Source organism: Pygocentrus nattereri, chromosome 30, assembly GCF_015220715.1.
Source record: "Pygocentrus nattereri isolate fPygNat1 chromosome 30, fPygNat1.pri, whole genome shotgun sequence".
Lineage (NCBI taxonomy): Eukaryota > Metazoa > Chordata > Actinopteri > Characiformes > Serrasalmidae > Pygocentrus > Pygocentrus nattereri.
In genome coordinates, this window is record NC_051240.1 from 20,228,482 (window position 1) to 20,246,457 (window position 17,976).

Here is a 17,976-nt window from a genome sequence, read left to right on the forward strand (position 1 = left end):
ATATTTTCATTTAGACCTTCAAAGTAGGACTGAATCTCTAATTGTGATTTTAAAGACTAATATAGTCACTGCAACTTAAATTGTGATTATGTTCTATAAAATGAGGGATGTTTTTTGGAAGGATGACCAGCACATCCACTTTCTTTTGGCTTGAGGCTTGAACACTGAAGGTTGCTTCTGATTGGTCTAACTCAGGGGTCAGCAACATGCAACTCTTTTACTGCCCTGCTGTGGCTCCACGGCAGAATTACGTATCTAGGTATGAATAAAATAATCCACCTTTGCAGTAAATGACCACTAATTCACTAACCTTACACCCTCAAGGTTGGCATGCAGACTGCTGACCACCGCAAGAATCTCACCTGGGTAGTAGCTAATGAAACAGCAAACAGAGAGATTTAAGATGGACATCAATAATTTGAAGCCCAATGGACTTCAAATGTTCTCGTTCCACTTCCATCGGTACAGCAGTTACATTCTGGCCCCATTTAAGGTGGAATGGAAAAATCTGAAAAAGAAGCTGGCACACGAGAAGCTGAATTCAGCCTCGTAAAAAATGTTGAACATTAAGAGACGTTTTAAAAGAAATTTTCCTTCTTTTGAGGAAAAGTTTCCTGTCGGAGATGCAAGAAAATAGGCTATAGCTAAGCTAAACCTTACAATAGAGCAAAGTAAATCAGCGCTTTTTTATTCTATAGTAGGACATCAGCACAGACTGAGACATATTTACAGATATGTGGCTCCCAAGGTGGTTTGATCTTTGTTGAAAGGACAAAATGGGTCTTCTTAACATTCGAGTCGCAGACCCCTGATCTAACACATCTACAGGAGGTCCACAAGCTTCAGACCTTAGATATTTACAAGGATTATAGTATTTCTTATTAGGAGACGGCTCTTGAAATTTAATTTGTGAATTTCAAATTTATTTCAAGTTTTATTAGGATTCTTTTTCATTTAAAGTGAAGTTAATACATTTACATTTATTGTATATTTAATTCTTAAATAAAAAAAAACACTTAGGTCCATAGGTGGAACCATATTTTAGCTACAGACCTACATTTTAGAGCAGGAAGTGGCCCTCGTGGCCACAGTGTGAGCAGTTAAGAGCTCATTGTTTTGAAGTAAACATGTCCCAAAGTCTGAACATCAGAGTGTAACACTAATAATTGTCACTACTGACATTGTCACTACTATTTTTGCAGTCAAAACAACTTTTTTTGTTACAAAATACTGTGTCTACAACTGTTCGAAGCTTAGTTTTCAAGTCACATACTGGCTAGTGTTTTGAGTTTTGTTAAAAAAATAAGCTAAAATTGTCACTGCTGAAACATTCACTGCTGAAACATTCACTACTGAAACATTCACTATTGAAACATTCACTACTGAAACATTCACTGATGCAACATTCACTACTGAAACATTCACTGCTGAAACATTCACTACTGAAACATTCACTGCTGAAACATTCACTACTGAAACATTCACTGCTGAAACATTCACTACTGAAACATTCACTATTGAAACATTCACTACTGAAACATTCACTGATGCAACATTCACTACTGAAACATTCACTGCTGAAACATTCACTACTGAAACATTCACTGCTGAAACATTCACTGCTGAAACATTCACTACTGAAACATTCACTGCTGAAACATTCACTGCTGAAACATTCACTACTGAAACATTCACTGCTGAAACATTCACTGCTGAAACATTCACTACTGAAACATTCACTGCTGAAACATTCACTGCTGAAACATTCACTACTGAAACATTCACTGCTGAAACATTCACCGCTGAAACATTCACTACTGAAACATTCACTACTGAAACATTCCCTACTGAAACATTCACTGCTGAAACATTCACTGCTGAAACATTCACTACTGAAACATTCACTGCTGAAACATTCACTACTGAAACATTCACTACTGAAACATTCACTGATGCAACATTCACTGCTGAAACATTCACCGCTGAAACATTCACTGCTGAAACATTAACTACTGAAACATTCAGTGCTGAAACATTCACTGCTGAAACATTAACTACTGAAACATTCACTACTGAAACATTCACTACTGAAACATTCACTACTGAAACATTCACTGCTGAAACATTCACTACTGAAACATTCACTACTGAAACATTCACTGCTGAAACATTCACTATTGAAACATTCACTGCTGAAACATTCACTGCTGAAACATTCACTACTGAAACATTCACTACTGAAACATTCACTGTTGAAACATTCACTACTGAAACATTCACTGCTGAAACATTCACTGCTGAAACATTCACTACTGAAACATTCACTACTGAAACATTCACTGCTGAAACATTCACTACTGAAACATTCACTGCTGAAACATTCACTACTGAAACATTCACTACTGAAACATTCACTGCTGAAACATTCACTGCTGAAACATTCACTACTGAAACATTCACTGCTGAAACATTCACTGCTGAAACATTCACTACTGAAACATTCAGTGCTGAAACATTCAGTGCTGAAACATTCACTACTGAAACATTCACTGCTGAAACATTCACTACTGAAACATTCACTGCTGAAACATTCACTGCTGAAACATTCACTGCTGAAACATTCACTACTGAAACATTCACTGCTGAAACATTAAGTAAAGTTTCATTTGTGTTATGATTGTTTAAGTAGTGACAAAGTGGAATGTTCAATCATTTGTTTTAATAAAATAAACATAATTAAGGTCACTCAAAGCAAAAGGATTCTAGTTTAAAGTCCATGTCAGTTAAAAGACCAAACTATAAAACTATAAGTATGCCCATATATAAATATATTTAAGTGTAGATACGTTTTTACTTTTAATCAAGTATATCTTTGACTTAATGTATAATTTCTCTTCATTTTTTACACCCCATTAATAAGCAAGCAACAAACACACATGTTAAGTTCAGAGGATCTTTAAAATATATATATATATACATTTAAAAAGTGATGAGTGGAGCAATCATTTCTGATGATGTATCTTGTTGATATTCATGCCAATTTCTAGATATATACTTGTTAAAAACTGTTAACTTTTCATAATTAGAAAAGAGATGGCGGCAGACCTTCCTACAAAACAACAATGGATCCAAGGTTGACATGATCGACTTAAATAGGAAAATGGAAAAGATACTCTTCATTGTAATCTCAAGGGTTAAAAAAAGAAGGAAAGCCAAAATATTTAAGATGTAGAAAAGTTAAAACATTAATTTGGGTTCTGAATCTACTGTGACCCATATAACTAGCTATTTGTGGTAATCTATTAGTTATTAGTGGGAGAACAATGATCCATCTTAGTGTTGAAATATTAGTCTAAATGGTATTTAACTGTCTCTTTCCCTGTAAGCAGACCCTCAAAGTGCCATGGAATACCTCTGTTCCAATCATGGCAACCTACCAACATAGACCCTTCAAACTAGGGCCGGCCGATATGGCTAAAAACGTTATCATGATAAATATTTATAGAAACATATTGCAATAAATGTCAAGTCACTAGTTTGAAGGCTGATTTCTGCTCCTAAGTGATTTTAAACTATCCTCTACAGTCAGAACATGACAAACACTCGCCAAACAGTGGAACATTTCACCAGTCTGTCATGAGACAGTGGGAGAAAGTTTCTGGTGAGCTGTTTTTACCAGCTGGAAAAGCTTGGCCACAATTTTTGTAATATTCATAAATAAGGAAAGAAAACAGAAGTGATGGATCACACCGCCTTACTGCCATCAGTCCCACCACATCCATGTCAGAGCACATCACAGTATTCAAACACCAGCTAGCAGACAACTGGATTTCTCTGTTCTCTCATAGCAGTTTGAGGGATGAACCGCAATATATCTGACACTCGCTGTGTTAAAGCATTAACTGCAGTCTGTAGCTCCCTCACCAGACAAACAGAGTCCTCCTTTTAGGGACGTTTAAACTGAAGTCTGTGCTTTTTGTGTTCTTTGATCTGCAGTAACATCAATACGCTGTGCTCTGCGAGTGACAGTTAGCCAGGTGCTAAAAACAGCTAGCCTGGAAAGACATTCTCCTACTTGCCAATGCCACACATGCAGGATCTTCAGTTTACTTTTATTTAAATCAGGGCTGTGATTTGCATGAACCCTCTTCTTCTACTTTTGTTGCTTGGGGATGCACTTATGCTAAAATATGACTGAGCGCTGTAACAGTGCTGTAGTTGTGAGGAGCAGATGTGATCTATTGCTGCTAAAGCTTGTTAGGATGTTAGGATAGAAGCGAGTTCGCTGTAGGCAGCACGGTTATCTTGTCACTCACACTTGGTCACAGAACAGATCACTGGTCGCTCAAACAGGGAATATATAACTCCACATTTCAGACATTGTTAACATATATTTGGCCACCCATTTCACCCCTTGACCCTTGATTTAACATTAATCCTTAACCAAGCCAAAGTAGGCAGGCCCAAACATTTATTACACACTTCTATAACCTAAGAAAAGCGCCATTAGTTTCCACTGAAGTCCATGTAGTTAATGAATAATAAGCTTTTACATGTAACAAGCTTGGAATGTTAAGGGGTTAATTCAGAGGGGTAGGATAGAAAGGTTGGCAAGTAGCATGATATTCTGTCTGACAATACCATCCCCCTGCATTCCCCCTCTATAAACCCTACTTATAAAGAACAACATCAATCCTCAAGTCTCATCAATCCTCTCACATTACTTTAGCTCCATCCAGATTACAAAAAATGATCTATCCTATGCAAAACTGCAAATAAGATTCGCTCTAATTAAAACAACTTTTCTTCACAGTATCGTATCAAAGATCTTTCTCTCTCTCTAAGCCGCTTCTCCCGTAGGGTTGCGGGGGGGTGCTGGTGCCTATCCCAGCAGTCATTGGGCGGAAGGCAGGATACACCCTGGACAGGTCACCAGTCCATCGCAGGGCAGACAGACATACACATGCACACACCCAGGGGCAATTTACCATGTCCGATTGGCCTGACTGCATGTCTTTGGACTGTGGAAGGAAATGGAGTACCCGGAGGAAATGCTCGCAGACATGGGAAGAAAATGCAAACTCCACACAGAAAGGACCCTGGTCACCGGGCCAGGGAATCGAACCCAGGCCCTTCTTGCTGTGAGGCAACAGCGCCTAGTCAAAGATCTGTAAAAGCAAATACCTTCTTCACAACTGCTAGGTTTCCATAAATATTGAATTATGTACAATAGAAATATATCGACAGAAATTATACAACATTTTACATTCTGAATTACTCCTACGCCACAGAAAAAGTCTAAATTAAAGATTTAAAGTTTCTCTCTGTTAATGAAAGGGCAGTAATATCATGGAGGCACCTCACAACACTCTGAAGCATGCTGAACTTTCAGTGTGTGAAAGTGAGCCTTTGGCCTTTTGTTCGTAGATTATAGCGCTCTCACCACAAACATCCTGATGCCAGAAGCATATAATTCATGGTTTCATAAAAAACACACAAACGGAGGAAGATGACAGCCTGGCTTTCTCCCTGTCTCTTTTTAAACATGTATGCTGTGCTTGTCTGTGATTTTAAGGCTCATCGCCAGATGCTGATACTCTCAGACTGGCAGTCGTGCACACTCAGACGACAGATCAGAGAGTAAATTGAGGTGATTACACACCATGCTTGTCTCAGCAGTTGCTCAAGGGGGGTCTTGCTGTCATCAACCAATGATGAGCTACACACAGTTGTGCCAAAAGCAGATGCTTTTGTTGTTGGATTCTAGATACAAGAAATTGTAAGATCTCAGGGGGCTTCGGTGACTAAATTAGGAGGGACTGTTTAGTGTGGATTCATTTCTAAGTGCATCTTAGAGACGTTCCAAAAGTGCAGGTGCATTTAATGACTGAGTGGAAACAGGAGAACCATATGGAAGTTCTCTTAGAACCACCGTGGGTTTGCATAACGAACAGAGAAGGCCTTTAGCCACTTCTGCAAACCCACTCTGTAGTAAGAGTGGAGCTTTAATTTCTCCTCTCCCTCAAAGATGGAAGCTTGAAGTGCTGTTTATTCAATGGTGACAGTTTTGCTGGTCTGCCGGGCATTCCATGGTTGTTATTTCCTCTGTATTGTTTAGCCATTCAACATCATTTTGACTGGAATGCCCTGATAAATAATCTGATGCCCTGATAAAGCATATACCCAAAAGCCACCTGCTTTAGTCGGCCTAAAGCATATCTGACCCAGTGTCTTTTTCTGGGGGAAAAAAAGAAAACTACAAGTACCAATTTAGTGGGAGAGCACAGACGTTATTTTAGGCAAACCACAGAACCCTCTATTATACGTTCAGCTTAACTTCTGCTTTGCGGGCAACTTTTATTTCTGTCAGAAAGAGACGACACACCCTCCGTCTGAAGCTTAACATAAATATCCTCACCATTTTAGAGTATACATTAAATACTTTTAAAGAATGTAGCTGCTTTTCATATACAGAGCTAAGCAACTGTCTTACTGCCTCTGTGTACCATATGACACACCTCAGACACAACAGAGTTTATTGATGGCTATGATTGACAGTTTCCTGCCCCTCATAAAACATTACAAGCTGGATCCTGCGACAGTCGTGACGTTTCTCTGTCAGGCATAATTACTGAGGGAGGGCATTCATGATGCTCTGAGCTCATTACTGATTTCACACCACAGCATGCAGGGATTTAACACTGATCCCACCATAACACTAAAAGCAAAGCACAGAATCAGGTGTAAACAGCACTTCACTGACACAATCAGTTAGTTATGATTTCCTGGCATGTCACAAGAATCAGTGGGTTGACATGACATTAGTGCACATAAGAGAATTCAGCATAAATTCACACAGTACACTGTATGACAGGGTGTGCCCGGACACTGTCCTTTGGGAAGTACACTGACCAAAATTGGTGGCCCACAGCAGTCATCATGGAACCCTCACATCATTAAACACGGCCATGTGAAACCTCTCATTCCCTGTAGAAGCTCGCTCTCAAATAGCACCAAGCTGTAGACTGGGATAGACGGAAAACCGCTTTCTTCAGAGAAGCATTATGGAAGCTCTTGACACTTTCAGAAGTGTCTCTGTGCATAAACATTCACCTCAGCCAGTCATGCCATTTGGACAGCCCCTCCTAGTAAAACACTTTAAATCATAATGGTTTTTTTAAATAAATGAATTCCCAATCCTGAAGCGAGGTGCTATTTTCAGATCCTGCTGGGTAACTTCCTGTGTGGTGACACTTCACAACTTAGCTGGATGGGGTGTGTGTACCTGTAAAAATATTAGCCTGAAAGCCACAGACTTGATTTAGAACATAAACAAAGCAGCATAAATGTAATGTGTGCAACCTAGTACACATATAAAAGAGCAGTAAAGGTACCTGGGATCTACACATGTTTAAGTTCATGATGTCACGTTTTGCTGACTTGGTAAATTAAAAAAATAAAAGAATTATGTTTTAAGGCCCCAAGAAATACATGGCCTGCATCTATAAAATGCAAATGCAATAAATACAAAGTTTTATTTGGGAAATTTATACACAGCAGAAACCTCAATGTTGAATTAACGCCTACAGTGTTTACATGTGTCCAGCTGGATACAAATGGACATTGTAGGAGAGAAGTTAACACTAAAGAAGGAGAATTTCTGTGTAAGTCAGTCATTGAGATGGAAGCAAAGTCATTCAGGTGGTTTCATGTGAAACAGTCCACTGTATATATACTTACTGACTCTTCTTGTCTTTACAGTGGTAGTGATGGACATGTGACGTCCACAATGCAAATATCCATTTTATTGACAATCCAAAAATGACCAGTCAACCAACACATGTTTTATATGCAACACAGATAATGGTAAACAGAGGTAAATCTGAAAAACTTGTTTTCTTTGGGGACTATTTTTCCTTACAACACAGAGCTTGTGTCTCTGCACTATTAATAGAGTTTTAAAAATATTTATTTTAGGCCAAAACTGTCTCTCAAAGATATTGTCAACAACGTCTAAGACATCAGGCAGCATATTCATGTTTATTGTTTATATTTAATGTTGTAACTTTCTCTTCGGATGTCGGGTTCCTATGACCACCGCTCTGAACAATTCTGACTTGCAAAGTTTCTCAACAATGGTGTACTTCCCATTAACCCCAAACCAAATGGCATTATTTACATCTCAGTTGTTTAATTACTCAGATATTTTTAAAAATCACTGGAATTCCCCTTTAATACATGAACTGTTTGTGTTAATTTCCTCACACTGAGGATTTTGCTGAACTGAATACATTACACAGTTTCACATGCAACATCATGATCAGTGATTTCAAATCCTGTGTTGTATTTCAAGCTGTGTCCTGAACTTACACAGCAACGTTTCCAACATCTGAACACCTACAGCGCCGATTAAGCACCTACAATTAGCTCTTCTGGCGTATAATTAACTCTAAAACTGTGTTATTAACAACCGTCGTGCTTATTTAAATCCAGCTCAACACAAATAAACACTTAGCTGTTAATTCTACACTATAAAAACTTCAGTGTTTGATGGCCTCTACCAACAGAGCCCTGAGCTATATTTGAGGCTAACTCTTCAATAAAGGTCACACAGTAGAAGTCCACAGAGACCTGGAGGTCTGGGCTCATGTCACTGGAAAAGACACCCGAGCCAAGACCTGTGACGTAGTCCAGGTGTGACTTCACTGGTCATTATTTAATTGTCCAGCGTTGAACAATTCAGCAGCACCATTATATTCAAATCGGTGAGGAAAACAGCGCGTCATTAGCCTCAAATCACAGAATCCGCAGTAAGAGTCACTCACCGGTCTTAGGAGCATCCTGGCATGTCACCTGGACCAGCGACACCTGGACCACGGCGAGCGCGAGCCACACGCTTATCCTGAGAGTCCCGGTCATTTTCACCACAGCAGTCCGCCGGGGTCCAGCGGAGAGGGCAGGAGGGGTGACCGGCTACTGTTTACCGGCGTGAGGTCTTTAGCATCCAGAAGCTGTGCCCCCTCTAAACCGAGAACTGGGCAGCCACCAGCCAGACTCTGCCACTGGCGCGCGCTCGTGGCAGCTCGTGCAGGCGTGGCCCGCCCACTTCTGCCCTCGAAGCCTTTCATCAGGCAGCTAAGGCTAAAATAGCATCTGGAGGAAAATGGCTTGTGGAGAAACACGAGCCTTGAAATCTGACAAAATGCGAAAATGAAGGCTGCTCGCTTTAAAAAGACGGTTCTTCAGAGGTCCTTTGGTGAAGGCAGTGAATCTATCTAGAACCATGAGTACTATATAGAACCATTTCATGCTTAAAATGGTTCTTAGCACCAAATAGGGTTCTGCTATTGTTGCGTTGTTATGTCAAGCTTGTAACATTGGAAGAACCCTTTTTGGTGCTATATAGAACCATTTTCCAAAAGGGGGCTAAACAGAATCATGCACAACACATCCTGCATCAGTCTGAAGAACCACTTCACCATGCGAAGAGCTAAGCATGAAATGGTCCTATATAGAACTCATGGATTTACATAGAACCATTGCCTTTACTGAAGGACCTTTCAAGAACTATCTTTTTAAAATGGGTATATCAAAGTTATAAGTAGATTGAGCTTAAGTGACCCTTATTAGTCCCACAATGGGGTAATTTCACCTCCGCAATCTGACTCATCCTTAGACCACATACACACTAGTGAAGACACACACTGGTGAGCACACTTGCCCGGAGCGGTGGGCAGCCCTGTCCACAGCGCCCTGGGAACAGTTGGGGGTTAGGTGCCTTGCTCAAGGGCACCTCAGTCACGTGAGGAGCAACATCATGAAATTATCAAAATATCACTTCTAGTAAAGTGCCTTTTTAGTCAGCTAATTTTCTTTAAGACATAAACTTTATAGTATTTGACTAAATTATTAGGTGGTTCACCTTTGAAAGCTTTTAATCCTGGCTCAGGCTTAAAGAACAATTCCACTGATTTTTCAAACCTTTTGTATAATTGAGTCATTCAACGTGGTTTGATGTGAAATGATTAACTGTAGAGAAACGTACCGACTCAATGTTACTCATAATGGTGGCCATAAGAACCAGGGGTCGCAAAACGCACATATAGCAATTTTATTTTGCTGTCCAAAACGGCCGCGTACGTGTTTTGGTCTTTTATATATCGCTGCTGTCAGAACAAAACCTTGTATCGCCAAAATGACAACGTTACAGGAGAATGAAAATAAAATGCTTTACTTTTCATGTAAGTCAATAGAACCAGATGTTGATCCAAGTCATTTTGTGCTGTTTTTGCTTTTTCAAAATTAAAGATGCAAGGTTTTCTTCCGACAGGAGCGATATGTTGGTAATCACTGAAAAAAAAATTTGTTTTTTGGGGGGAGCAATTGCCAAAACTTTATCTCAGAACATCAGCTACATGTTCACAACAATTTAAAGCGTTCTGTGAGGTAACTTTCAGAGGCACTGAACACCCCTGCTGGAAAAAAACTGGTTCCTAATAGTGTTAGTGATGTGTTTTGGCTAACAGGTGACCAGTGGCTGATTCTAAATGCATTTGATGGTTCAATCATGTACGTCACTTCAGACCTCTGAATGGCTTTATTTACATCTTAACCATCAATTTATGCAGAAATTTTGAAAAATAAGCTGCACTTGTTGTTAAATATGCCTCGCAGGCTTCTCCAGATTCCACTGCCAACCTCCAAATTTGGATCTTATGATGAAGTGTTTAGGAACGCAGCACACATTTCCTAGAGTTTTCTCCATGGCCTAACCAGCTGTTTTACTGTTTAGGGGTAGGCCTCCGTTCCTCAGCACCTAGAGATGCTGTAAACAGCTGTGTGAGAGATGATAACTGAAGTAGATTTATCACCTGCCTCTGGAGACAAGGATTCTGGCAGATTGAATAAGTTCATGAAAAAGCAAGGGGAGAAAAGCAATCAGCTGTGTATTGTGTGGGCTCAGACTTCACATCAGTGGAATCCTGGGTCAGATCGTGTGTGGCCAACAGGTATGCTGGCTAAATAGTAGCGCTGCCAATAATATGTATCTGCACCTATTCTAACAGCCATTTTTATGATAGTTTGGGGGATTTTACCCCACTTTGTATGGGGCATTTTGCCACAATGTGGAATCCTCATCGTTGCTCCAGCACAGTGGCATTGAGACATAGCTGGCCTGTTTAATGACTATACAGCGAAATGAAGCCAAAATAGATAAGTTTACCAGATTTTTTGGAGCAGGCCCTGTATAATTATGCTGTTAGTCATCCTACAGACCAATGTTTCACATGTTAAAGGCATGGAAACCTGTATTTTGCTTGCTTTATTCAAATAAAAATGTGATATCTTGTGTGCACATTGGTAAAGTTCCAAAATGTGCCACTCACACCAAGTCCATACAGTCCACTTATGGAAATTACACCTTAAAGTTTTGATTTTAGTGTTTTTGTCACAAGAACTAACTCATTTACATGCTCTGTCATATTTAGCCTCACCCATTAACACAAAAATTATATGGAGTCTTTTAGTCTGGACTTCTGTTTGAGTAAAGCACAGCACAGGACAACCAATCAGACAAGAGAATAGTTGCCTTTATGCAACAGTTATTTACGGCCACGCAAGCTGATTGTTTGAGAAGCGTAACCGTGCTGTTATTTCACCCTAACATCACGTTTTTTCACAAACACTGTATCACTCCACTGAGACACCGTTGCTAAGCAACAGCTTTGACAGCTGTAGGAGACGCTCAAGCCATTTGAACGTTTTTCACTTCTTACTTTGCCACAAACAGAAAACAGACACTTTTAAGATCACATTTGACCGACAGCCGATTTGGTCAGACTCTGAAGACGCGACTATACTACATTTATTTATTTATTTATTTATTACTTTATTTATTTAACTGTTGTATAAAAGCAATAGAACGCTCAAGGTTGCGTGTTATCGCTACATCACAGCTGTGATGATCTACAGCGACCAAATCACAGCCGTGATGTTATTTCATGATAACACACTCCCTCTCAGGTTCTATTGCTTAAATATCCGTCTTAATGGCACAGCAAAACAAAACTGTTCCCGTCTAAGGGAGGTTGGAAAATTTGCATGTAAAACTGAACTATGATGATTTTTGCTAAATAAAACCAAACATTACAAAAATGACAAGTGGATCTGATGAGAAAAATAAAATGAAAAAGAAAAAGATATGAGCACCCAAATCATGGTTCCTGTGCCTGGCGCAAAGAGAGGTCCTGTTGGCGGAGAAAGTGAAGGCATGATTCTGACCCTTATTTTGACCATTTCTTTGCCGTGATTAAACAAATGTGACCTTAAAGGGCTCATATCATGAAAAAACAACTTTTTTTTACCAAATAAGATTTTGATGTAGTGGGTAAACAATGTTAAAGTTCCAAAACCTACAGTCCATAAGCTCCCTATATGTTAGCCAAGTCACAACAAACTGTAAAAAAAAAATGGATTTATTGGTTTTGTGATGTTCGGAAAACGATCACATGTATATATTCCCTTCTATTCAGCCTGTAGCAGTTTAGCTCTACCCACTCAGACCAGTGTTTTAATGGGTGTTTCAGCCTTACTGCTTCTTGAGCAAAACAGGGCAGCCAATTAGAACAGAGCTTGTTTGCATATATCAGTCTTAAAGGCACAGTAACAAAAGCAGCATGTTTAATTCTAAGAAGTAAAGAGAATTTGGAAAATGATCATATAAATTTAATTATGATTGATTCAGCTGCATAAAGCTACACTGATGCTGAAAGTGGACTTCAGTGGAAAAAATAAAATACAAGACAAATGTAAGATATGGGCCCTTTAATCTCAAAGACTCCTCCAGGGAAAGGCTCATCTAAGGTAGACTGTATCTGTAGTTATTTTCAGCATGGTTTCTGGAGAGCAACCGAATAGAGCAATGTTATAACCCTTCTTTACGACTGTTTTGGTTGGACTGGGCAGCCATATTGCATGATTTAAAGATCTCCTCAAAGGACATAAAAACCATATCTCTCTATGATCTCAGGAACTGAATAAGTCCTGTACAAGAACCAAAGTTAACAACATTGAGTTTCCCTTTTGCTCATTCCCTCTTTTCCCCACAGTTGTTCACTGTAGTATGTTAGGTCATTTGTTCCCATGGCAAATTATAGGTAGTTATTTACTGTTCTTATCGTCATAATTGCCCAACTAACACTCTGACTTCAGGGATGTTCCAGGCCAAGGCCACAATGAACCAGTGTAAACGCTGACCCACTTGCTTGTTTTCTAACAGTGGCAGACAGAGCTGTATGAGAGCTCTTTTTCAGATGTTTCGCAAAATGTTCCTCAAACAGGATCTGGCTTTACTTTCTCCACCCAGTAGTGAAATTACAGGGAGAGCCACATGAGGTCATGTGTGAGTGACTTATTCCATAAATACGGTATCTTTGCCCTCTTAAGAATGCAGTGCCTGTTTTACATGGCCACCACTCAGCAGTGGGCCACCAGTCCAATACAGTAGCTAAAAGGCAGTAGCACTGGCTAAAATCATGGAACAAGGTGTATACTTAAAATATGCTTAAAGGGGAAATCCACCTATTTTTTCAAAATTTCTACATAATTCAATTGTTAAGATGTAAACAAAGTAATTCAGAGAGGTTTGATGTGAAATACTGCATTGTAGAGAAATGTACCGACTTGGATTTCTTTACAGTGGTAGTGATGGGAACCAGGAGTCACAATGTCTACAATGCAAATATCGCCATTGTAGACATTATGACTAAAGCTTTTAAACATTGTGACTAAATCTTTCTTAAAGTTTTGTTTGTAATGTTAATGATAAAATAGTGATAAATGGAAACAGTGTGTATGTTGACATGCTTTTTATGCATGAAAATTACAACTGGATTTCATCTGGTCATAGTGGGGATGCATTTTAGTGAAAAGTGTAAATAGAATTCGTCAAAATGCGTTTATCCAGATCCAATCCATATACATACAAATTGTGAATTAACATGACCAGATCCCTGAATAAAAACCTGGGACATTTCCAGTTTGCTGTTCAATATAGCATTAACCTCTTAAAATCCCAGGGTTATTACATATTAAGGCTTATTATTCAGTAACTACACAGACTTCAGTGCAAATTATTTGAGTTATTCTTAGGATATAAAAGTGTATAATAAAACTTTGGACCTGCCAGCAGGCCCTGGCCATGGCGCTTGGCCAAGGGGTTAAAATGTACAATGTTCTTACTTATGAAATAAAAAAGTGGAGACAGTTCTAGTTTCATGTATTTTGATCGTGGTAACTGTTGTACTGTAATAAACAATGCTGAAAGCTGAATGATAAAACCGAGTACTAGCTAAGTAGCTTTTTAAACCATGTCAGAAAATCATACAGAGGCCTACCATGGTGAGCTAAGCTATGGTAAACTATGGAACACTCAATAACAAGAAAGTCAGCATGCATAGAAGTAAATTACTATAGTGCTGTAAAAAACTTATATTTGTTATTTTTTGTTAGTTTTTTTTGTTTTTTCAAGATCTTCATGTTGATCTTGAATATGAACATACAGAAAATGGATCCATGGCTACAGCCAAATAGCCAGACCCTAAACATACCCTGGGCTAGCTGTAGTTCTAGAGATATAGAGACAGTTGCTGTCAACATGTGCCATGGCAAGGAATTTATTGTTGTGTAATTTGCTGGGTTATACATTCTGTATTGTGTGTGAATGCGCTGGAGAGTATTTTAGGCTGCTTATTTGTGTTTATCTCTACAAGGTCATGTTTGCCACACTTGTTACTTGTCAGGTATATACTGGGTCTAATCTTGGCATCAGTCTAGCTGTAAAACTGTGTCAGTCCAATGTCTTAGGGGCTGGCTGGGTGTCTGGTACCTTTGCGCAATGAATAAACTTCACTTCTCCAGACAATAAGCTGGTTCCCCTGACACAGTGAGGGTTTGGATTCTTCACCTGTCATATATGGATGGCTGAAAAAGAGGCTGTTTGAAAAAAATTGCTATTTGTAAATCATATGTTTGTCTATACAAATTAGATAGCCCACCAATCACCTGGTAGTACAAGTCAAGTCCTGTAATCCCACCCCTGCTTTCAGTCCCTGGGTTATTTTGTTTCTTCAAGAGACATTGTGGTGATGCTGTGGACTCACTTGGCACTTTCTAGCTTCTGGTGGAGCTTTACACAGCAGTATTTTTAAAACTAGGCAAGCAAGAGGTAGAAGTGGTCAGAAGATAGCAGCAGCCAGCCCCCTCTTTTGGTCAAAACAAGCACAACACAAGGCATCAAGATGCTGTCAGTTTCTGGTGTGTTATTAATGCAATGATAAAAACATGGACATTTCTGAGGACAGCTCCAGCTGGGGACAGGCCACCAAAATTGCGGACATCTGGACGCCACAGTGTTAATGCAAGGTGTAAACAGACTCTACCTGTATCACATCATCCATTCTTTTCAGGAGGCTTTCAGTTTTTCAAAGAAATTTCAAAGAAAATTTTTCCACACCTATAAAGTTCAGTCTTAGACCTGCGCTACATTTTCTTCTTCTCACAGTCCCAATAATCTTAAACACATTCTGTGAGGCTGAGGTCTGGATTTACTGGGGTGGTCAGTCTACTGTTCTGAGATCAACAGCAGCTTCTTTTTGAGTTGACTGTGGAATATTTAGTAGTGAGGAAATTTCACGACTGGACTTGCTGCACAGGTGGCGTCCGATCACGGAACCACGCTGGAACTCACTGAGCTCCTGAGAGCGACCCATTCTTTCACTAATGTCTGTAGAAGCAGTCTGCAGGCCTAGGGGCTCGGCTTTATACACCTGTGGCCATGGAAGTGACTGGAACACCTGAATTCAGTGATCTGGATGGGTGAGTGAAAACTTTTGGCAATACAGTGTATCTCTTAAAAATGAACAAGGTGTACTTAATGGCCATTTTGGCTGAAACGGGTGTTCTCTGACTTTTGCACGGTATTTACTAGCACCATCCTTTATATGTATTTTCATTTCGTTTCAGAGACACTGATGTTAATATTTCAGGGCTGAATGTTCTCTGATTCTTGAAATACATTTGGGACAACTGACAACTATTCCAGGGAAGGATATTACATGTTTCCATAGTGGCCACATTTGCAGAGAATGCTAGTTTACAGTCTGCAGGCCTAAATTTAACATACCATATACAGAATCAGAAGACCAGATGTTACTGATGATGTCCTGGAAGGAAAGCGCATGTGCTTTATTGCTTACATCCAGAAGGCTTTCTCATTAAGTATTTATCATATTCCTGCATGCTTAAAGCATCAACAGTATTAAGTATGATTATTTATCTCAAGCAAGTGCAACTGGTGTAAAATGCAATTATATGTAAAAGTTTAAAAACTCCAGGTAAAATTACATGTTTGGTGATTTTGTTTGGTGAAGACGACTGTAGTGTTTTAGTCTTGCAAAAAAAAATAGTGCAAATCCTCACAAATTTTATTGCACCATTTCTGCTTATTTGCTGAGTTTAACATATTGGAAAATATATCAAATGTACCATAACTTTTGCACAATGCATATTTAATGATGTAACTTTTTTTCCAATATGTTAAATTCAGAAAATTGAGGTCCAGCTACCAACTGAGACGAAGAAGCCTAGACTATGGGACATTTAGGCCCAATCTCATTTCTTCTTTTTCCCCTATCCCTTGTTTTTGAGTGTCAGCCTAACCCCTTGGAACTGAGTTAGAAGGGGTAGTGGTTGAAATCTTGCCCTATGAAATGGGACCCTCAAATAAAAAATAAAAAAACAATATTACTTCATTAACAGCTTTTAGGGCTGCTCTGTATGCGACCCTGCCAGTCTGCAGTGACCACAGAGGAGGGGAAAGTTCAGCTCCTCACTGCTGGGCTTTAGTTACATTTAGGCCATCATACACCTTCAAAGAGGGGGGCAGTTATTTATCACCCACCACTAATTCTTTGGTGATATGAAGCTGAAGTTCAGCTATTCACCAGTTTCTTGTTCACATTTTCCTGTTCCACCTTAAATGGTGCAGCAATTACATTCTGGCACTTCAGGCGTCAACAGTGCTGGACTATTTAAGGTGGAATGGGAAAGTTAGCTAGCTAGCTACCGAGACATTAGCATGCTGTTAGCGATTTTTATTCTTGTTATGTAGAAAATGGCCATAATACATTGAAAAGACATTAAACTAAGATAATATGATGGGTATCGTGATTTTTAACTGAGAAAATTTTCACATCTGCAGGTTTCTTTGGTCGCTCGCGCAGCCATCTTGCTGGTTTTTCTTTTTTTTTCTCAAATCACTCTGTTTGGGGTGTGTTTCTGAAAAACCTCAGTTTGGAGGGTCATGTAGCCCTAACACTTCGCCCTATACCTCTATCTCAACAAAAATTGGGACACCCTAACCCCAGGCATGAACACGCAAAACAGATCGCTAAGGGCTAAGTGGTAGGGGCAAGGGGTGAAATGGGATTGGGCCTTAGAGATCGGCTAACTAAACGTCCACCCCTTGGATGTAGTGTTTACTGTGGTGGTATAGTATCTCTCTGAGTGCACCTAACCAAGTCCCAACATTGCAGCCTGCTTTATAATGACAATCATAGAGTGTGAAAGTAGCCCAATGATCTTTATTTGTAACCTGAAATGTTGCCAACAAATGAATACCAACAAACTCTATATGGATCTGCTAATGCAGGTATGGTGTACAGCTTTGGTATCAGGCCATCTAAAGTTAACAAGGCAGGCAGGTGACCACATGGCACATTTGACAGAGGACACCCTTATCAGCTTACTGTTCCTTCTTCATTATTTATCACCTGTGTGCCTGAACAGCCTGAGCAGGCTCTCTGCTCTCATTTAGCTTCCAAGGCAACCATGCAGTCCAGACAAAGGCCATCTCGAATCATAGCAGTTATGAGAAGACTCCTGTTGCTCTGACCATCCTAACTGTGAACTTTCGCT

The 17,976-nt window shown here is 39.5% G+C and overlaps 1 protein-coding gene across 1 annotated transcript in view; it reads right to left on the bottom strand.

Moving 5' to 3' along the window:
* Positions 1 to 9,033, bottom strand: part of col5a2b (collagen, type V, alpha 2b) — a 41,955-nt gene extending 32,922 nt beyond the window's left edge. The window contains exon 1 of the mRNA XM_017722244.2: positions 8,826 to 9,033. Within this exon, the coding sequence (XP_017577733.1) occupies positions 8,826 to 8,919 (94 nt within the window). The 5' untranslated portion in view covers positions 8,920 to 9,033. The remainder of the gene's footprint in view (positions 1 to 8,825) is intronic.
* Between the last annotated feature and the right edge of the window lie 8,943 nt (positions 9,034 to 17,976).